Genomic DNA, 20294 nt, shown 5'->3' with positions numbered 1-20294 from the left:
TTTAACCAACAAAAAGCAAACTGTTATGGGAGATTTCAAGGCTGCCTTTGCCTTCTAAAGGCTCTTCTAGGACCAAAATCTTCCCTTAATGCTGCCGCTTGAGCCAAAGGCCTAAGACCTGCCCTTTTTAAATGCTTTCCTTTTGGGGGAGGGGCCCTCGTATTTGTCCAATGTCAAGAATCATGTAGACTGCTTGTGGTCCTGCAGAAAACAAACTTGAGTTTTGCTGTCATAGCATGCTTCTGGTGACAATTTAGTTACAAATTTGTTTGGCCTTCCCCAGCCTTCAATGCTTTGTCTGCTATTTTCTTTCTTTTTTTTCTTTTGCTGTGCTGTAGTACAAGTACAAGAGTATTTCATCGCAATTTGCATATCAGTGTTGCCATTGAGGAAACGACGACAAGAGAGAGCTCACGGCGCATAGAGAGCTTCTTCCTGGCTTTGTCTGTTTGCCAAGTTCTCGAGGAACGCAAGTAGTAGTTGCTATCCGCAGGTAACTTTGTCCTCAAGTTTCAGGATGGGCAGAATGATGGGATTTATTAAAATTGTTCTACATTCTACACTGCACTTTTGTTGGGTTGCATGTTTTGTTGTGTATTTCCCATTGTTAGAGTGCCAGCCAGCATTTCTTGTGCTGCAAAAAAATACTTGTATTACAGCAGGAAACCTGGCTGAAGGAGCCAGCTCTCAACTGCAGCTGACAGCAGCATCATGAGACATATTTTCGTGTGGCAGAAAATTTCCTTTTCAACGCGCCAGCAGTTGAAAATATGGAAGGAGGAGAAGATGGTTGCCTTGGCTGGCTAGCTTGCTGCTGCTGCTGCGATTTATTTTGCGTGTGCGCTGAAAAGTATGCCATAACATAATGCATAAAGTATACGCCCCGTGGAATGCACCTCGCAACTGGGCAACTTTCAATGGCATCTGCAGATGCTCGAAAGGAGTGGATGGATGCTGCTGCTGCTGCTGTTGCAATATGCCCCACTAAACTTTACACCCCCCAACCCCACACATACACACACATATACACATACAATTTTCCAAAGGGAAATTTTCAACGAGCGCATAAATATTTTCGTGACACCAAATTAAAATGTTGCAGCATCCACTGCAGTTTTCTGTACATGCAGAGGGAAATAAACCTTGACAGTGCGTGAATTTTATATATAAGCTGTTTAAGAAATTTTAACGTTGGAAAAATATATAAGGTATACAATTAATAAATAAATTAAAGCAAAAAAATCTTTAATTGTTTGTAAATGTTGTTCTCTGTTTAGCTACAAAGAGTATTAAGATAATGGTTTGGCAAATACAATAATTTAAGTACACTTGGACACACTTTTAAATATTGTATTGAATAATTTTTTTTTTATAAATTTTGTTTTTAAAGTATACAAAATATATCTAGTAATCTCAGAAATTTCAATGAAAACCAGGAAATGAAACTTGCTACGCGAAGCCGAGGCTTATATACTTTAACAGTTTGCAATTTAATTATAGAATCGATTCGGTCATAACAATCCTAAAAATATTCACATTCTTTTAATATATTTTTTATATGTTAGATATTCATATATGACAAATTTTTCGACAATTCAAATTTTAAAAAGCGTATAACTAAGCCAAAAAAGCATTAAATTCAATTCGGAAAACTGTCATATGCTAGTTTTTTGTAGGGTAATAAATGTGCATACAATTTTAAAAAAATTAAAAATGTTATAATTTTTTGATAATTTGACCGACGTAACCCCTTATAAAATTTGGAAAAAAAAAATTGGTCAAAATTTTTTTTCTCCCTGAGATGGCTAGATCGACTCGGCTTTTCGTGCTGATCAAGAATATATATGATTTATGGGGTCGGAAATGATTCCTTCATAGCGTTTTAAGCTTCTGACTGAAATTATAGTACCCTTGGAAGAGTATAGAAATAACTTCAAAAATCATTAACTAACATTAACTAATCTAATTATAATCAACTTGGACACACTTTAAAGGACCATTATGACCACACTGTTTAACAGTGCAAATCTCTTTATTAAATCATAAAAAATATTTAAAATAGACCCAGTAATTCAAGAAACTTTAAATATTTCATACAAATCATTGACAAAAAATCACCAAACTGATGCCACACTTCAATCCATTATTTCTTCCTGTGAGAAATTATTTCCACTGTTGTCCAATAAACTCACGTTGGCAACAAACAGGAAAACAACAACAAAAAAAAAAAAACCTTAAATGAGGCAGAAATTTATGAAAAGGCCGTCGCACACAGCATCAGCATAAAGTAAATTGAGTAGAAAGGGCAATGCGATTATAAGGAGACCAGGAAGCTGTCTACTTCCCAGAGACATCACTCAAACTCAAAACGCCCCAAAACTGACAAAGGAAGTCAGGGGCAGTAAGGACAATGGAGGCAGGGTCACAGTAAGAGACAGGGACAGGGACGGGGACAGGGGGCAAGGTCAAGACAAGACACAATGCAGCAGAGCAGACCAAGGCAAGGAGGGGGATGGGACAACGATGATGATAAGGTTTCCATGGCCTGATAAAGTGATAAATACATTATAATACACATTATGTGATGTGTGCAGGAAAGTAAGGACGGTAATTGAAGCACTGACAATGGTGAGTAGCGAGCAAATAAATTAGCGCGCCACACTGCGTATGATTAATGGGCTTATTAAACGGCGTCGCTGTCTGCGTGGGTCAACAACCATTTTACACAGGCGACACAGGCACTTCCACAACTAATCAAAATAAATAGCACAGCAAACACACACATACACATATATATATATACAAAAAAAAAGAAGTCAAAGACCCCAAAGAAATAGTGTGCAAGGGGAAGGGAAACGTGACAAACTTGGCCAAGAAACGATGTGCCCGCTGGCTATATTTGGACAAGAGAGTCACATCCTAGATGATGGCTTCTATTAGCATAGATATCTTTCCAGTTATAGTCTTCACTGGAAAAACAACTCAGCAAAATCAAGATAGTGGTATAAATAACAATAAAGGAATTAAATAGAAGTCCTTACAAAGCTTAAAGTGTTACTGAAATTTAAAGGATAACAAAAGGCTTAGAAGCTAACAAATATTATATTTCACATGGTTGCATAAACCCCTAAACGCCTAATCCCAAATCTAATCCCTATTTGCAAACCATTTATTTATAATTGCTAGAAGCTTGACATTTAGTTTGGGTATTAATTAAAATTTGACACAAACTTCAGATTGGTTTAACCAAATTTAATTTGTTATGAAGATTTTGGTGGCAACTCATTTAAAGTGTGTCAAAAATTGCCTAATTGAATGAAATTAATATTAAATGCTTTACTAGAAGTTTGTGTAAAGGAGAAAAATAAAATTTTAAAAGACAATTTTTCCCCCAGTGTTATTTTTGCCTTGGTAAAAAGCCTAGAGAAACATTAATCGCAGGTCAAGTCACGGCGCACTTATCGAACCGCATTCAATGGCTAAAACTGTCGCACGATTTGTGGTGTGAGCACTAAATCCGAGGAAAGCCAAGCCGCAAGCCTGGTGACCTTTGCACTTTAGGCCGCCGGTGGGGAGTGGGCGTGGACGGAAAAACTTTTGCCACAGCTAAATAAAAGATAAGCTGGCCAAGTTTTCGATAAGGTCAAGGCAATCGCTGCCATGTTTAGCATTAATATTTGATGTCTCCGCCCGTCAATCGAAGCGTGGCCATCAATCGAACCCTTATCAGAGGAAAACATTTTGAGATTGACTCGGGGAATAATATATTAAAATCAGGAGAAAATGAAAGCAGGAGGAAGTTAATGTATTACAGAAAGATTTCACAATGATGACAAGTACTGTGGCTTTAAAAAGTATATGTATATTAACTAAACAGGTTTCAGCTTTCTTTTAAGATTGTCTTAAAACTGTTTTTATTTGTACCTTGAGTCCACTGCTGCTGGTCTGGCGGAAAAACCGAAAGGAGCTGGGCGTATCGATGGTATGTTGTCGGGCCAAAACTCCATGACCACTGACACTGGACTGGCGGAACCAAGGTAGCGAAATCTTGCGGCGACTCTTGCGCTGAACGGGAGCAGGTGGGGCAGGAGGAGCTGCATCTGGATTGGCATTGGCATTGGCAGAAGTGGTTACACTGGGAAAGGTAAAGGGACTCTGCTCCTGCTGACTATGACCATTCTTGCCATGACTTCCAGCTGTGGCCAACGGTGGGGGCGAAGTGGAGTCATCCTCCTGCAGAGTGCAGAGTGGTGTATTCTGGGCAGAGTCCGCTATCGAGGGCGATGGTGAGGGATCACCCACAGCAATGGGAGCACTCATTGGCAGCGGTGTATTGGGCAGGGAGACATAGCCCTTGGTCGGTGTATCCTCGCCGCCGCACTTGAGACGTTCCAGTGAGCTCTTTTTACCGGCAGTGCCCATGCCATCGGCAGAATCCACACTGTTCATCCGTTCGGTGAGAAACTTCTTAACACTCTTCATGTTGATAATGATGATGATGCCTTTGCTCCTTTAACGCGCCTTCGTTCTATCCAATCACTTTCATTTTTTGGTTAAATCACAGTCCAACGAAAGAGGGGAGCGGGCGGGCGGACGGTGGGTGGGTGGTCTCTATTTTATTTTATTTTTAAAACAAATTCGGGGCTTTGTTCGCTGCCAGCCGCAAATCGATAAAGTTCTCCTCCAACTCCTAGACCGAAATGTTTTATTTTTATTTTCCAGCGAAACGCGTAAGGGTATGTCTGTGTGTGTGTGTGTGTGTGTGTGTGTGAGTGCCTGATTGGATTTTACATCCTGCAGGATGTTCACACACACACACACATATACACACTGTGTATCTATCCGGCTTTCACTTATGTCGGTGACAGTTTTGCAGCGGTTTTTCGGTTTTCGCAGTCTTTGACTTTCAATTAGTGCAACACGGCGTATGATCAATTTAAGCTCACAGCTCGGAGCCTGCATTTTGCATTTTAATTAACAACCATGTTTACACTCAGGCCAGACAATTCCCCCTCGAGGCTCTTTTGTGTTTAATTCTGACTTTAATTTGATTGAATAATTTCATTCTTTTCTCATGTAAGCAAACGAAAATGAAGGCAAAACAAGGGACACTTGAAGAAAATACTTGAGTTTGGTGATTTTAGGGAAATATTTTAAAGAAATTACTTTAAAAAGGTACTTTTTAGTACCAAAAATTTGAGAACAATTTGTAATAATAAATTTGAGAAAATTAGTCATGTTTATGCCTCTTGAAAATTATGATTTTTTAATAGTAAGAAAGAAAGTAACAAACTATCTTAATAAAATAAAGTTGAGCCTTATTTAAAACGTTAAAAACATTCTCAAAATAATCCTATTTCTTTCTGTATACTGTTTAAAAGTTTATTTTCTTTTTCTTATAGCTTTATGGTTCCTCTTTGTTTTATTTCCTGTTAGAATTTGTATTTAACCTTGTTCTTTAGTACTTCTATTAATGATCATGTTTGCCTTCAATTTGTAATATGAATTGTATTGATTTATCATAAGTTTAGTGATTAAATTACAGCAGATCTTGAGCAAGCGAGGAATAGCCTTGCCTTTGTATTCCACCAACACTTTTTTAATAGTTTCTATGTCATTATATTTTGTTGTATATTTTTTAGAGACCACTTTTCTCTCCCCTGTTTTTCTGTTTTGATTTCTCTGTTTAGTTATACAAGGCATATATATTTTATATTTATTTTATTTGCATAGATAAAAAGCTGGCCACCGCCAAAGAGGCGCACAATTTATCTTGAATTTTCTTTGGCGCACGTTTGTTTACCCCGAACTATATGTTATGTTCGTATATATTGGGATATTATATCTATGCACATGGGTTTGTTATTTTTACACATTTCTGTTTTTGTTGCCAGGCATTTAGCGTGTGTTTCCCGAGTGTGAGTATAGCGACTCGGAAGAATCGGAAGATGTGGCAGGTGCGCCATAGCGACTGCCACTTTACCCGGTCTGTAGATCTCGGAATCGCGGACGAGCAATTATGATTGGGATTTTTTGTTTTTTCTCTGATTTGGTTTGTTTTTCTTGCTATTCAGCCTCTCCTCTCCCCTCTATAATAGTTTCGGGGAAAGCAATTTGTGAAAAGTGCTGAGCATAGAAAGGTGGAACACAAAAAATGAAGAAAAATTTGGAAAGACTCTTTCTTTCAAGAATTCATAGAGATTTCTTTGGGGTAAATATATAGGTTCCTAAGGTTATGGTTTTATATTAAAGAATTTAATGGAAAATGTTGAGTTCCATTCAAAATATATATTGTAAAATATCAACTAATCAATCCTTTATTGGTTTGGCTTTATAGAAACTTCTACAAAACTATATATATTTCCATTTTAATTCTTTTTAAATATCAACCATTCAAAACTTGATTCCTTAGATTTATAGAATTGCCCAGAAATGTATATATTTTTGCTTTTTCTTAGGGTGTGATTGTATATTGGAAGGATTAATAGAAAGTATTGCAATCTATTCAAAATATATATTGTAAAATATCAACCAATCAATCCTTTATTGTTTAGTTTTATAGAATTTTCCACTTTCCGTTTTAATTCTTTTTAGATATCAACCATTCAAAACTTGATTCCTTAGTTTTCTAGAACTGCCCAGAAATTTATATATTTTCATTTGATTCGCTCGTTTGATATTTATTTAAATTGTATTAAAAATATCTCTTTTGAATCTAGCATAGAATTTCGATTCATAAAAATTCGATTTGGTTTATTTATTCAGCTATTTTTATTAGTTTCCCAGAATTATTCTCGATATGGAAACCTAAATCCACCGCAGGGGTAAGGGTATTTACAAATGGCGTGTTCAGCACGGGCTAGCCCGTGAAAATTTGCATATGTTCGGGGAAATTCGCAAAGGCCGCTGTGTGTGTGTGTGTGTGTGTGTGTGTGTGTTAGAGAGGGTGTGCGGGGTGTGCGAGGGTGCCAGCAGCTGTTCGCTAAGTGGCAGACCATCATTTTAGATGCTGCCTTCGATTCAGCCTCTGTTTTTCTGCCTTAACTTTAGCTTTTGTGCGGCTCAACCGCTGCGAATGGCATTAAAAACTTTGCTACTTTCCTTGGGTTTAGGTTGTGTGTGTGTGTGTGGGGTATGGGGTGTGTGTATTTACACCCACTGTAAAGGACTCGTTGACATTTTGTGCCGTTGACAAAATGCCAGAAATGTTTTTCCTTCCTCTGCTTCTGGTTTCTCTCTCCCTCATTTCAATCACTCAAAAAGCCAACCAAATTCAATTTTTGCAAATGAATGCACACACCAAGGGGGGGTGTAGGGTGTAGGAGGGGGTGTGTTGTTAGAGCAACGCTTAGATTTCAAACTAAATTAATTTAATCCCGGTTGCTAAACATGAAATAAGCTTTGAAACTTTGCTTACCCCCCCTTTTGGAAAGTGATTGAAATAACAGCAAGGGGAAAACAATTTGCAGCTGGTAAAACTGCATTTGAAATGGATACCTGGACTGAGATAATTGCAGGAAAACTCTATGGGAAAAAGGCAGTAAAAACTATATGAAATGCCCTTTATAATAATTAAATCAAAGAAAAAGACTAATGTCTCAGAATAAAATAAGGTTAAAAGAGATGTAATACCTAAGGGAAAACCTTCACAACATAAATAATGACCCATAAAATATATTAAACTGAAACCTACAAGGTTCTTCTTCCAGATAATTAAAAATAAGGCAACCCTCACTTGGTAATAACAAAAAATATCAATTAAATTAAGCACAGACCATTAGAGTTTTCAAATAAATTCAATTAAAACCACTAAACTTTTTGTAATTATAATCAAAACTTTCAATTATCCGCAGTTTGACCTCTGCTCTGAATCCCATTTGTCCTGAGTTTTTCCCTCCACCTCTCTACTTCTGGGAATTAAAATAGAAACTACATTAATTTAATCCCGCCTGCCAAACTTAAAATAAGCTCTGAAACTTTTCCCCTACCAATGGGATAGAAAAAGTAAAAGAGAGGGGAAAACTCTTGTTGATAAAAAAAAAGGAAACTCTACAGTTGCAGTTGGAAAATTGTTTTTCAGTCACCATTCAGGGATGTCGGGATGTGTTTTCCTTTGTTCGGTTTGTTGGGTTAACTAAGCGGTTTTCATCGACCACAGTTGCTAATGTTTGTGTTGTATGCTGTATGCTATTTTAATTGCTTCCGGCTGCCAATTGGATTAGATTAGGCCAAAAACTGGACCTCTGGCAAAGAGAGTTTTGTTTGGATTTTGGGTTGGTCAAGGGGGGGCCTTCATTATGCAGAATGGAAATGCAAATGGAAATGGAAAATGTGTTCAAAAGGGAGGCTAACAAGACTAACAAGGAATTCCAGTGACAAACGGATGGATATATAGGAATGAGGACAAGGCTGGACACTACACTCTCGTATATCCTTCTCGGTTTGCAATCATCAACCCGCCCATCTGGCACTCAAATTAAATTGCAATGCATCCAGTCGATAATTATAATGACCAAAACATGTCGTGTCTACAACAGCCGCAAAATAACAGAGGGAAAAATAAAATAAAACACACACTCAGAGAGGGAGTAACCGCAGCCGCATTAGCCAAACGACAGAACCGCAACCCTATCGCGTTGAAATAAATATTAAAATGCAATAGATAAGCGTGGAATTAATGGCCCCAACACGGTCTGAGTCGACTCAGTTCAACTCAATTCAACTCAGTTCAACTGAATTCAACTCATTTCAACTCAGCGCGTGCCCCAAATGGCCAAAGCCAAGCCAAGAAGAACAAAGCCAAGCGAAATGTTGGCTCTGAGAGGGTGTAGCTAAACATCAGATACCCTTTTTGTGAAATTGGACTAGCAAATGTGTCTAGGGAATTGGGATGAAAATAAGAGCTCAATGTGCTTCGAGATGGGTTTTCTTTTACAGAATATAATTTTGCTCAGACAAAGGAAAAAAGGTGAAAAGATGGAAATTGGAAGGAGCAGATTGTTGCTTCAAGAGTGTTGTTAGATTCTTAAGTTTATGGTTAGCAAACTTAAGAAGTAATGCGTGTACTTTTAATCTTTATCCAGTTTAAACTAAACAATCGTTTTGGAAATACATATTATCACAAAGGTAGTTCTTATATCATAAGCATTTAATATCTTTCTAAGAACCATGAAGAACAACAGACTTCTTTCCAAGAAATGATAAAAAAAGCATGGAAATATATTTAAGATTAAAGAACTTAAACGGAAATAAATTAGTCACTTGAAATTGATACCAGATAATTGAAATTTTAAGGGATTAAAACATAAACAACAAACGAAGCTAACTTCTAGAACACTAAGTTTGTATACTTTCAGTTAGGATCATAGGATCATGGGTTCAAATGTTTAATCGATCATATAAACCCAAATACGTGTATTCTAGTAATATTAAATCCATGTTTTTATATGCTAATTTTTTGTGATAAATCGACGTCTTTCAAATATCATAACTAAGTCAAAAATGCAGTAATTTTGGTTCGCAAGACTTTCCTATGCTAGTTTTTATTAGGTTATAAAATCTGCATACTCAATTTAACATATTTTTAAAGTCGAAATTTTTGTAAAATTTTGTGTCATTTAAACGATGTAACCCCTTAAAAAAATTGTAAAATTTAAAAAAAAAAATTATTCCTACCAGACATGGCTAGATCGAATCAGCTTTTGATGCTGATCAAGAATATATATGCTTTATAGGGTCGGAAATGTCTTGGAAGGTAATAAAAACATTTTTTTCAGTATTTTTTCAATATTCCTCAGTATTCTTCACTCTTTTTCAATACTCCTCAGTATTCTGTATTTTTTTAAAATAATACTGAGAAATCTTCATAATTCTTCAATATTCCTTAATATTCCTTAGAATCCTTCAATATTCTTTAGTGCTCTTCAAAATTCTTCAATATTTTTCAGTATTCTTAAGAATTCTACATTATCCGTTCAGTTTTCTTACACTCAACATTCTTTTCGAAATGGCAAAACAACAAAGAGAATACCCCATGCTTTCCATTGATATTTAACGACTCAATTAGGAAAGAATATATTTCTTGCAAGATTTTTATCTCAAGAAGTGCTATCAAAAAATTGGACAATTGAAAATGTTCTGCTCATGATAGCACATATACACACACTCCAACACACACACACTCACAGTCACGTTGCGATCGCTTTGCAGATGACAGCAAAGCTCTAGGGAATTTTCGGGGGGGGGAGGCAACAAAGGGAACATCGTCTAAATAGAGGGAGGGCGGAAAATGTGAATGAAACTGCTACTCAAGTGACTGAAGGCGTGAAAAAGGTCAAAGGCAGAGCAGAGCTGCGATGATGGTGGAAAAGTGTGGTGGGTGGAGATGGTAGGGGGGGAGGGGACTCTTCTCGCCTGCGGCTGCTGCAGACATTTTCATCCTCAGCTCATTTTTGCCCTCGCAAAAAAATAAAGAAAATGCTAAAAAGGGTTCATCACATCTCCGTACACTCTCTCCCCCTTAGTGCTTTCTGGCTCGTGTAGTTTTGGCAGCAGCGCCAGCTTTTTATCATATTTATTTGCATTACTCGGATTGTTGTTTCACTTTTGTTGTTTGTTTTGTTTCTCTCTTGTTTTTATTTTTATGTTTTTTTCGGTTCTAGTTATTTATATAAGCCAGGTCTTTGTTTACAACATTCTGTTGGACAGTTTAAGGCCTAAACAAGAGGCTGTCATTTATGTAATCTTTTGATATATATTTCTCTACTTTTGTTTAATTTTATTTGGGGCACTTGTGGTTTAATTGTTTGCCTAAACAGCTGATTTGTTTGTTATTTAAAAAAAAAAAGGGGAGCTAGTGGTCGTAGTTGCTTTATCTTTATAGTGTCGCGATATCACAGAGGTTTCTTGTTATCAACCTGATTATAGGTGATTTTCAATCACTTGACACCTTGAAGGTGGTTGGATTCGATTTTCTTCATACAAATATATTCTTGATGTTGACGCCGTTGAATCCCTTAAAGATTGTTCATCCGAGAAAGAGGAAAATGTCGGTGAGGGGGGAAAATTTCAAAGTGCAGTTTTAGTTTAGAGAAGAGGAGGTTGACTACTGCTGCTTTTTTGGCCGGGCGGCGCGCATCTGCAGGCAGCAGACGTTTGGAAAATCCGAGAGGAAAACTGAGGAGAACCGAGAGCTCCGGCAAATGAGCGAACGACGAACCTCTTGGCTGAAACTCTGCGGAGCAACTGGAGCAGCTGCCCCACGCGAATCCCCCAACGAATCCGCATATGAGTTCGCACGAAACGAACGAACGAACGCACCGAAAACCGTTCGCAACAACAAATGCCTTAACCCACTGCTACCCTCAGGGGTGGGGGTTAAATTGGCGAAAGGAAAACGGAAAAGCTTTTCACAGAATCGAAGAGAGAGCGAGAAATATATATAGAGAGAGAGAGCGTGCTTTACCTGCCAAGCTTTCCACGCTCTCACTGACTTTTCTCTTCTCTGATTGTTATTGTTGGGGTTTTTTGTTCAGAGAGGCGGGAATTTTGCTTTTTGTTAATGAATTATTTTTAAAGACTAATTTATGGTCCTAGAAATACATTTTAAATATATTTCAATTAGGAAAAATATATTTTTGGAGCAATATATTTGTTTTAGATAGTTGTTTGATAGGAAAAACTATTTTAAGACAGTTTATTGGTTTATAGAATAGATTCTTTAAGGAATACTTTTATATCAATAGTATTTCTATTATTTAACGGATTTTATTATATTTATTATTTTTCTTGGATTTTTAATGAATTATTTACATTAAAATCTTTATGTTTAAAGCCTCAACCCCTTTAAAAATGTATAGTTAATACAAATAATTATCTGGAAGAAATTATTTCTAAAAGATAAAGAGACTAGAACTAAGGTTCTTAATAAAATTACAACTAAAATTTTGTAAGAATTTAAAAAATATTCAAAACTCTTTAGAAAACAACCAAGAAACATCAAAATAATATTATGAAATTACTTTGAAGACCCCTTAATAATATTTAAGTCACAGATTTTTAGTAAAATTAAATATTATTTCAATAACTTCAAGTCCCCTTTAATATTTTAATCATCTCACATCCTAAACGACAGTCGTAAATTATAATTAATTAACAATAACACATACAAAATAGTTGTTTAGTGTTCCTGAAGACATAAAAGAAACTAGAGTGCCACAAAGTGAAACGAAACCCTTAACCTCAGTAACCTTCCGTAACATAAGACAAACGGTTATGTCGGTCGTAAAAACCTCTCGAAATCTGCGCTCCTTTAGCTTTAGTGGAATACCGACGATGAAATCTGGACGGGAATATGCCATCGAAAACAACGCTGGCCCGTTGACAGTTCCAGACGGGGACTGAAGACAGACCTAACTATAAAGAAGTGTCACATAAAATTTACATTAAGCAAATGTAACGAAACAGCGCTAAAAGCAGTCATATATAATCCAGCACACACTCTACCTAGAGCAGGGATCCCATCCGCATACGGATACAGACTGGGAGATGCCGACAGCCGACAGTGGTCTCCAAGACCAAGATATCCATCCACGCACCGCACTCGGCACGCAGCAGCGAGGAAAATCTCATTAAGCCCTGCTATGAATTTTAAACATGTTGCAGGACCGCGATGAGCCGAACGGAGCCGACTCCGGCCGGACCCGGCGAGTGGGAAAACTAGTTCAGCTGGCCAATGGCAGGCATCAGCATGAAGACTCCGGGATGAGGCAGTTGGTGGAGGTTGCAAGCTATTTCCAAGTGAGGTAGGACCAAAGAGAAAGTTTTTTGAAAGCTTTAAGCTAACTCGAGAAAAATGGGAATAACTCGGAAAAGCTTCATAATACTGGGAGTGCTCGAAATTGAGTCATATTCCCAGTATTTTTTATACAAAATCATATAATTATAGCCTTGATATTATTTAAATGTAATAGAAAACTCATTTAAGGCAAGTTCCAGTTTAGTATATAAGAAAAATCATATGCAAACTCACCTTATTATCACTATCTGTGGTATTACCCGATCCAAAACTAGCCAATGAACAGCGATCATGGTCATTCTCCGTGAGCTGTTCATCCAAATCTCTAGAGGATCGTTGCGAGGAGCCCGAGTGCTTGGCTGGAGATTTTGGCAGGGTCAATGAAGTGCCCGAGAAGCAGGTCTCCTGCATCACTTCACGAAGCTTCTTTACCCAGATCTGAAGCAATAAAAGTAAATTAATTATAGTTTAATAAACAGAATTTAAATCGAATCCTTACCTGCTTGGTTTCCAAGCTCGTTGCCTTTAAGACGATCCTGCAATCCGAGAGCATGGGCGAGCGACCAGTCCACACAGCAAACTTGGTCTCATCGCCTTCGATGTGCTCTGTGATGCCCATGTCCGTGGTCATGAGTTTGCTCTTAAACTGATACTTTACTACATTCGACTCCTTGACCTCTTTGGCGAACAGGAGATACAATTCAAAGAGGAAAACGCGACGTTCTCGACCCTTTCGGATGATTTGCTTGGTGTCCCAGGCCTGGAAGGCATCCTGTAGCACAACCTCGCCCAGTTTATCAACCGAAACATCACAGTTCTCTAGCAGCGAAAGATGCATGGCATCGTTGGCCTTCTTGGGGACATTTAGCATCACCTCGAGACCTTCTTTGATTTCGCCATGGCTCTCCTCGCAGCAGGAGAGGAGATCCTTAAGTAACAGCTGGTATTTGGTGATTCTCTGTACGGGTTTGATGAGATAAGCGGGCAGGGGATGATCCACCTCCAGGCGTCGCTGCAGCTCCTCAAAGTAACTGCCCGCGTGCTGGACTAGCAGGTTATTCGATGTGGGTTTGTTCTTGCAATAATGCACATACATGTCGAACTTGGAGGCCCAGGTAACGAAGCAATGGCCCACATCCTCTGGCATTGTCTCGTACTTCTCGAGCTCACGCAGGAAAATCTTTTGATGGAAATGATGGATTTCTCGGATATTACCAAAGATCACATCCTCTTGGCCTACTAGAGCCGGCGGTACATTCCGGCCGCCTCTGAATTCCTCGAGGAAGCACTTGATGCAAGTCGCCAGATCGTTCACGTACGCTCTCTCCGTCTGCATCAGTTCGGCCATGATGAACTCTTTCCTCCTGGCCGATTTGCGCTTCTCCTCATTGATCTCCTTGTTCTCCTTGTTGCTGCTGTTGAGCTTGGCCTCGAGCGTTGGATCCGAGTGTCTATCCATGCTGCTTACGCCTGAGGAGGAACTGATAGAGCTGTTCGCATCGGATCCCAAAAGTAACTGCTGCTGTGACATGCCCAGGGACTTCTCCAACTGCTCACAGTAGCTGTCCATGCGGTTGCTAAAGTCCTTGTAGCGCTGATCCACCGAGGCCACCCACTGCTTAATGTCGCTGGCATGGGCATGACCCTTCTCCACCAAACTGTCGGCCAGTTGGATGAGGAGCTTGACCCGTTCTCGCGTCTCCTTGGCTGTGCTGCGGAATTCGTTGTGCTCTTTGAGCAATCCCTCCGTCTCCTCCTTGCTAATGCCCACCAAATTGGATCGCGAGGAGAGGTAAGCCTCGCCGGTGTTGTGGATCCACTCAATTGCTTGCTTTGCACTCCTCTCGAAGAGAACAAACTGCTGGCACTGATCCAGGGACTTCTTCCGCATGGTCCAGTAGTCCAAGACTTGGTTTTCCTGAGTCAAAAGCTTGTCCAGCTTGCTCTTCACATGCGCTTCACAGTTGCCCTTGTACTGATAGCACTGCTGGGATCGGTTGGCGTACTTCAGGAAGGTCTCAGCCGTTCGTCGAGCCAAGGTACAGGCCTTGAGGAAGGCCTCTTTCTGCTCCTGGTGTTTGGATATCAGCTGGACGATGGTCTGGGCCTTGTCACTGCCGCCACCACCGCCACACCAGTCATCTTCACGCTTATACTCCCGCTCTAGACTGTCCAGGACCGAGCAGACCTGCTCTGCCGTTTTGTAGAAGTTAATCGAGGCGGTGACCAGCTTGTGGCGCTCTTCGGCGTAGGTCACCAGCTGTTGCCACTTCTTGGTCACATCCTCGCTGATTTCCCTTATGGACTGGGGGTCATAGTGATTGGCATTGATGAGGGCGTCCGCTCGGTACTTCACCTGCACCGCCGACGTGTGCGTTTTCTCGATGGCAATCTGGAATTGCTCGTGACCCTTCCTCAGCTGTTCCGCCTCCTGCAGGCTATTCGGGGTAACAAAGCTGGCCACCAGCATGGCTTCTCCATTGCGAATCCACGATATCACCTGATTGGCATCGTTCTGGAATTGACACAGCTGCACCGCTTGCTCTAGCTTGGCTCGCTTCGCCTCCGACATCTCCTCCAGATCGATCTCTCTTTCTCGCAAGAAGTCCAGCAGGTATTCAATCCTAGCCTGAGCCGTGTGCGTGGCATCCGCCATGGAGATGAAGCCAGCGTTTTCGAAGAGCTGCAGCAGGTCCTGACCCTGCTGCAGTACCTCGTAGGTGGCGTTCTGTATATCCGTCACCGATTCGTTGTGCATGCGAATAAGCTGCTCGGCCTTCTGGTAATCCCTTGACAGGTCGGCATGCTGCAGTTCCTCAGACCAGATCTCCAGCTGCGAGGACAGCTCCATAGCGTCCCGCTCGAAGTAGCGCAGACGCAAGATGAGATTGGCGCGGAACGTGCGGGCGGACCAGAGCTCCTCCAGCTCCAATTTCTGCTTACTCAACTTCTCCAGCGTGGCCTCCAGAGCAGCTATGGAGCCGGTATTGTCCGAATATTCCAAAGATCTCATCTCCTGCAACAGAGCTTCGCCCTGGGCAATGGTCCTGTGGCACACGTCGACGGAGCTCTCATGCTGATCCCTCTGATACTGCTGCAGTATGCGCTCAATCCCCTCGAGATTCTCCTGTGAGAGACGCGTCTCATCTGTGCTCACATCCGTCCTGAGCTTATCTATCCAGGCGGTCACATCCTTTTCGTGCGTGTAGAAAACCACAGCCATCTCCAGGCGACGTCGTCTCTGCTCCACTCTCTCTGCAAAGCTGCCAACTTGGAGCTCCAGTTCCCTGGCCACCGAGTATATCTCATTGGGATCTGCCTCGCCACTTCGGGCTAACTCATCCGCCGCTGCCAGGAGCTTTTGGGCATTACTATACGTATTTTGGGCCACATTTTCAAAGTTATCGTGCGAGGTCTGATAGACCCTGGCCTTGTGGAAGTTTCTGCCAATACCCGTATTTTTCCGCAAGAAAACCTCGCCGTGATTCTTCAACCAGTCCAAGACCTGCTTCACATCCTCTTGGAAGAGCCGGAGCGCCAGGGTCTGGTGTAGTCGCACTCTTTCCTGATGCCATTTGGCCTCCAGCGAGCGATGGTGTCCCAAAATCTGATGGATCACGGCCAAGACATGACTGGCACCTTCGCTATAATCTGCCGCTGGATTCTGTCGCTCGTACTTGTTAAAGCTGCCACCGTTGCTGTTCTTTCGATGATCGGGCACTCCAGGTGGTGGCGGTTGGTTGCAGACCTGCACCAGGTGATCCAGTTGATAGAGCAACTTCTTGCTGGTCGAATGCACCTCTGTGTAGGCCTGGCACATGGCCTCGTACAGGGATTGGTGTGTCCGAATGGCCGTCTCCAGACTCTGGATATCCGAGGGCAGAGGCTGATTAGCCTGACAGGCAGCTGCCCAACTGGCAACACTGTTGCAATACTGCTCCGCCTTGTGATGGAATAGAACACTCAGTTGCAGGACGGCAGTTCGCTCATCCAAGCCCGCTGCAAAGTCCTTCCAGGTTCGATCCAAACGCTGAGCCAACGTTTTGATATGCTGAGCGGCATAGTGTTGACTCTCAATCAATCGGGAGGCCACAGCCAAAATCCTATCGATATTCACAGAGACATTCATCGAGGCCACAGCGAACTTTTGGTGCTCATCCTGCAGTGACTTGGCCACCGAATAGTTGTGTCCAATCTCCACGTAGCTCATCTGGAACACGTCGCGGTTGTGCAGAATCCAATCGAACATCTTCTCGCAATCCTGCTCGAACAACCGCCACTGGAAGCACTGGTCTAGTTTTATCTTCTTGTGCTGCCACAGCATTAGCAGCTTCTCCTGTCCCGTGTGGATAAGGTCGATCTGGCGCATGGCTTTGTTTACGGCCGCCGACATGTCCGGATTGCTGCTCACCGAGCGGGATTGCTGCGAGGGCTGAGATTGCTGGCCGGCAGAGGAAGTGCCCGAGTCCATGTCCGATCCGCCAGAGCCGGCAGGAGGCTGTAAAGGGATTACAAAGAGTTAATATATAGTTTAAGGGGTGAGAACTCAAAGCTAATTGCATAATTGGTTTAGATTTAACTCTTTTTTTTATGTGTTGTAATCAATTTCAAAGGATTATTTATATCAGTTTGCCAACAATTATATGCAACACCCATTTCTTTGTTTGTTGAAATCAATTTGGACAGGCTTTTTAAATATTTACAATGGAAAATGTAACACTTTGTTTTTGTTTTATTTATCATGCAAATATTGTTTGAATAATTCATTTTAAATTGCTGATTTTTTTGTTGACATAAAATCATTTCAACAACAGATTTTTATACAGCTCAAAAGCAGCTTCAATTTCATTAAATAATCTACCCACCTCAGAAATAAAAGCACAACAAAAATTACCATGAATATTTTATAGTGTCAATGGCGTTTTGTCTGAATGTCTTTATTTTGGCATTCATTTTTAGCAAAGTGAATGTTAGGACAGAGGCTATTGACTCTTTCTGCTGAATATGGCAATGATTTTATGTCTGTCCATATACAAATATAGATCTCGTAACACCATTTTATATGTTTACATTATTTATTTACGGAAGAAATGACCAAATATGTAAACACCGATTTAAACAGAAGCTCTTTGTTAACTGTTTAACGATTTAAATTAAAGGAAAATTAAATTTGATTCTGTTTTCGTTTTAAATTAAACCATTTTATGCACCTGTCTTTGAGAAAATCTTCAAAAGGTGTACTCACCTGACCCCCTGGCGGCGCCACCGCATTTATCTTGGCCAGCAGCTTCTTGCCCTGCATATCGAGATCATCGATGGGCAACTTTGTGATCTTCTTCCGCATTTCGTTGTGATGATCAATGGCATGCCTGGCCAATGCCACATCCTCGGCAAAATCGTTGCGATTGAGATCCTCCTGGAGGTCATCAATACGATCGGCCATATCCCCGGCCTGCCAGAAGAACTCCTCGATGGCCAACCGGGCGTCCGTCCACTGTTGATGATCGTACGGCTGCTGCCCCTCAAAATCCCCCGTCAGCTGATGACTCTCCGCGATCTTGTTGAGCGACTCAATGGACACCGTTGTCGTCTCGAACTTGTACTTGTGCGAGGAGATCGAGGCACGCTGCTTCTGCCAGAAGTTGTCCGGTTTGATGATGACCACGTTGTGGATGTTGGCGCTGAAGTGTTCCTGCAGCACCTTCAGTATTGTCTTCACATTCGTCGAGCAGTTGCCATTGCCGCGCATATCGATGATGACTGTGAATCCGAGGTTCTTGGCGGCGTCGCTGCAAAACACACAAAAGCCAGGTGAAAGGTATGTACGGTTATAGAGAGAGAGAGCAAGCGATTGATAGAGAGCTTAGACAAGGAGAGAGAGTACACTAAGCGAAAAAGAGGGGATTTCTAAATAGGATATAAGCTAAAAATGCAAGTAAAATTGGTATATACTATGTTATTTAATGTACTTGTAGTATTTACCAGTTTAACTATTTATTTGTATTTTTTTATGATGCCTCTTAGCTCAATGTTTCCCTATTTTAAAACCTAAAAGGGTTATTTTTCTACTAATGGTAATAAATTTCTGGTATCTATTTGTTTTACTTCCTGAAATATATCATCCACCTTTAAGACTTTCTATCAGAAGCTTGGAATAGTTAATAAAATTGGTATATATTATTTTGATTATTATTTTTGTAGTATTTACCAGTTTAACCATTTATTTCTATTTTTATGATACCTCTTAGCTACATTTTCCCCTGTTTTTAAGACTTAAAAGAGCTATTTTTACTAATAGTTATTTTTCCAGGTATCTGCTTTGTTTTAATTTCTAAAATATATCTGAAGCTTGGAAAAGTAAATAAAATTGGTATATACTATGTTGATTATTATTTTTGTAGTATTTACCAGATTGACTATTTATTTGTATTTTTTATGATACCTCTCAGCTACATTCTTCTCTATTTTAAAACCTAAAAGAGTCATTTTTCTACTTATGATTATAAATTTTTGGTATCTACTTATTTAAATTACTGAACTATACCATTCACCTTTAAGGCTTTCTATCTGAAACTAACTTAAGGCATAAAGGCTTAGTTTTGCTTTGAATATTTTGATAGTACATATATTTAAATATCAGTCTTTAATTCATATTTTTCCCAGTGCATACTCTTTCCCTAGAATACGTGAGTGAGAGTGTCGTGATTCGCTCATGGTTCGTTGCTCTGTTTACGCATCTTGCATAAATTATGACGTCTCCCGGCTTCCTTCATATGGTCTGAGGTCGGTTTCTATTGCTCTGACACCAATTTGAGCTAATAATTTCCTAAACACCTCCTCCCTTGCTCGCCCAGAGCTCTGATTTGCATTCCATTTGAATTTTAATCGCACCATTAACTATAAATATTTCTTTCATTGATATGTGTGTGGCACCAGCTCCTCCTCCTCCGATTCCGCTTCCCATTCGGTCTATTATTTCCACACTCTTCTGCCGCTATTTCTTGGCCTGATTGCGGCCGGTTCTGAGTTCTCAGTTTCCCGGTTTTAACCACGTTATCTTCTCGTGTTTAAGCATATGTCGTGCGGTTGTCAGATGGAGGCATTTCTAGGGGTTTTGCCCCTCAAGAACCAGAGAACAATGCGAAAGTGAAGAGGCGGCGGCGGGCGTCTTGTATGCATTTTAAATTTCAAGCAAAGAAGGAAACTTATTCGTTTGGGAAACCAGAACGAACTTTGACTGTGTTCCCAATTGTTAAGTCCCATAAGAGAGTGTACCCAAAAACCCTCCCACAACTTCTTATCGGGCGACATATCTGGAAATTTACTGGAGAGACCAAGGCAGTCCCAGAACCTCACTTGATGAGTAATAAAAAACCTTCGAAACGGGCTATTAAAAAACGAAATTTGAGCAGAGAGAAAGAGATGGAGCGAATGTGAAGTGTCGCCCGCATTTCAAAATCGATAAAAGGAAAACAAAGTCCAATCAAAAATCGTTTAT

At 40.4% G+C, this 20294-nt stretch overlaps 1 protein-coding gene across 4 annotated transcripts in view; it reads right to left on the bottom strand.

Moving 5' to 3' along the window:
• Nucleotides 1-20294, bottom strand: part of trio (trio Rho guanine nucleotide exchange factor) — a 56896-nt gene that overhangs the window by 28433 nt on the left and 8169 nt on the right. For 2 of the 4 annotated variants that reach the window (XR_015270947.1, XM_086829785.1), the window contains exons 3-5: nt 18042-18585; nt 13296-17294; nt 13031-13234 (exon numbers count right to left, since the gene is read on the bottom strand). Coding sequence is in view for 3 of the 4 variants with exons in the window: in XM_086829785.1 (XP_086685911.1) it covers nt 13031-13234; nt 13296-17294; nt 18042-18585 (4747 nt within the window). In the remaining variant the exon portion in view is untranslated. Of the gene's footprint in view, nt 1-3924; nt 4691-10916; nt 11273-13030; nt 13235-13295; nt 17295-18041; nt 18586-20294 lie in introns of those variants that run through there. The other 2 variants (XM_020945775.2, XM_020945773.2) reach the window with 2 other exon arrangements.

This window comes from Drosophila serrata, unplaced genomic scaffold (genome assembly GCF_035046125.1).
Source record: "Drosophila serrata isolate PLE 108 unplaced genomic scaffold, ASM3504612v1 contig_217, whole genome shotgun sequence".
NCBI classification, from domain to species: Eukaryota; Metazoa; Arthropoda; class Insecta; order Diptera; family Drosophilidae; genus Drosophila; species Drosophila serrata.
This window is presented reverse-complemented; position numbering and strand designations above follow the sequence as displayed.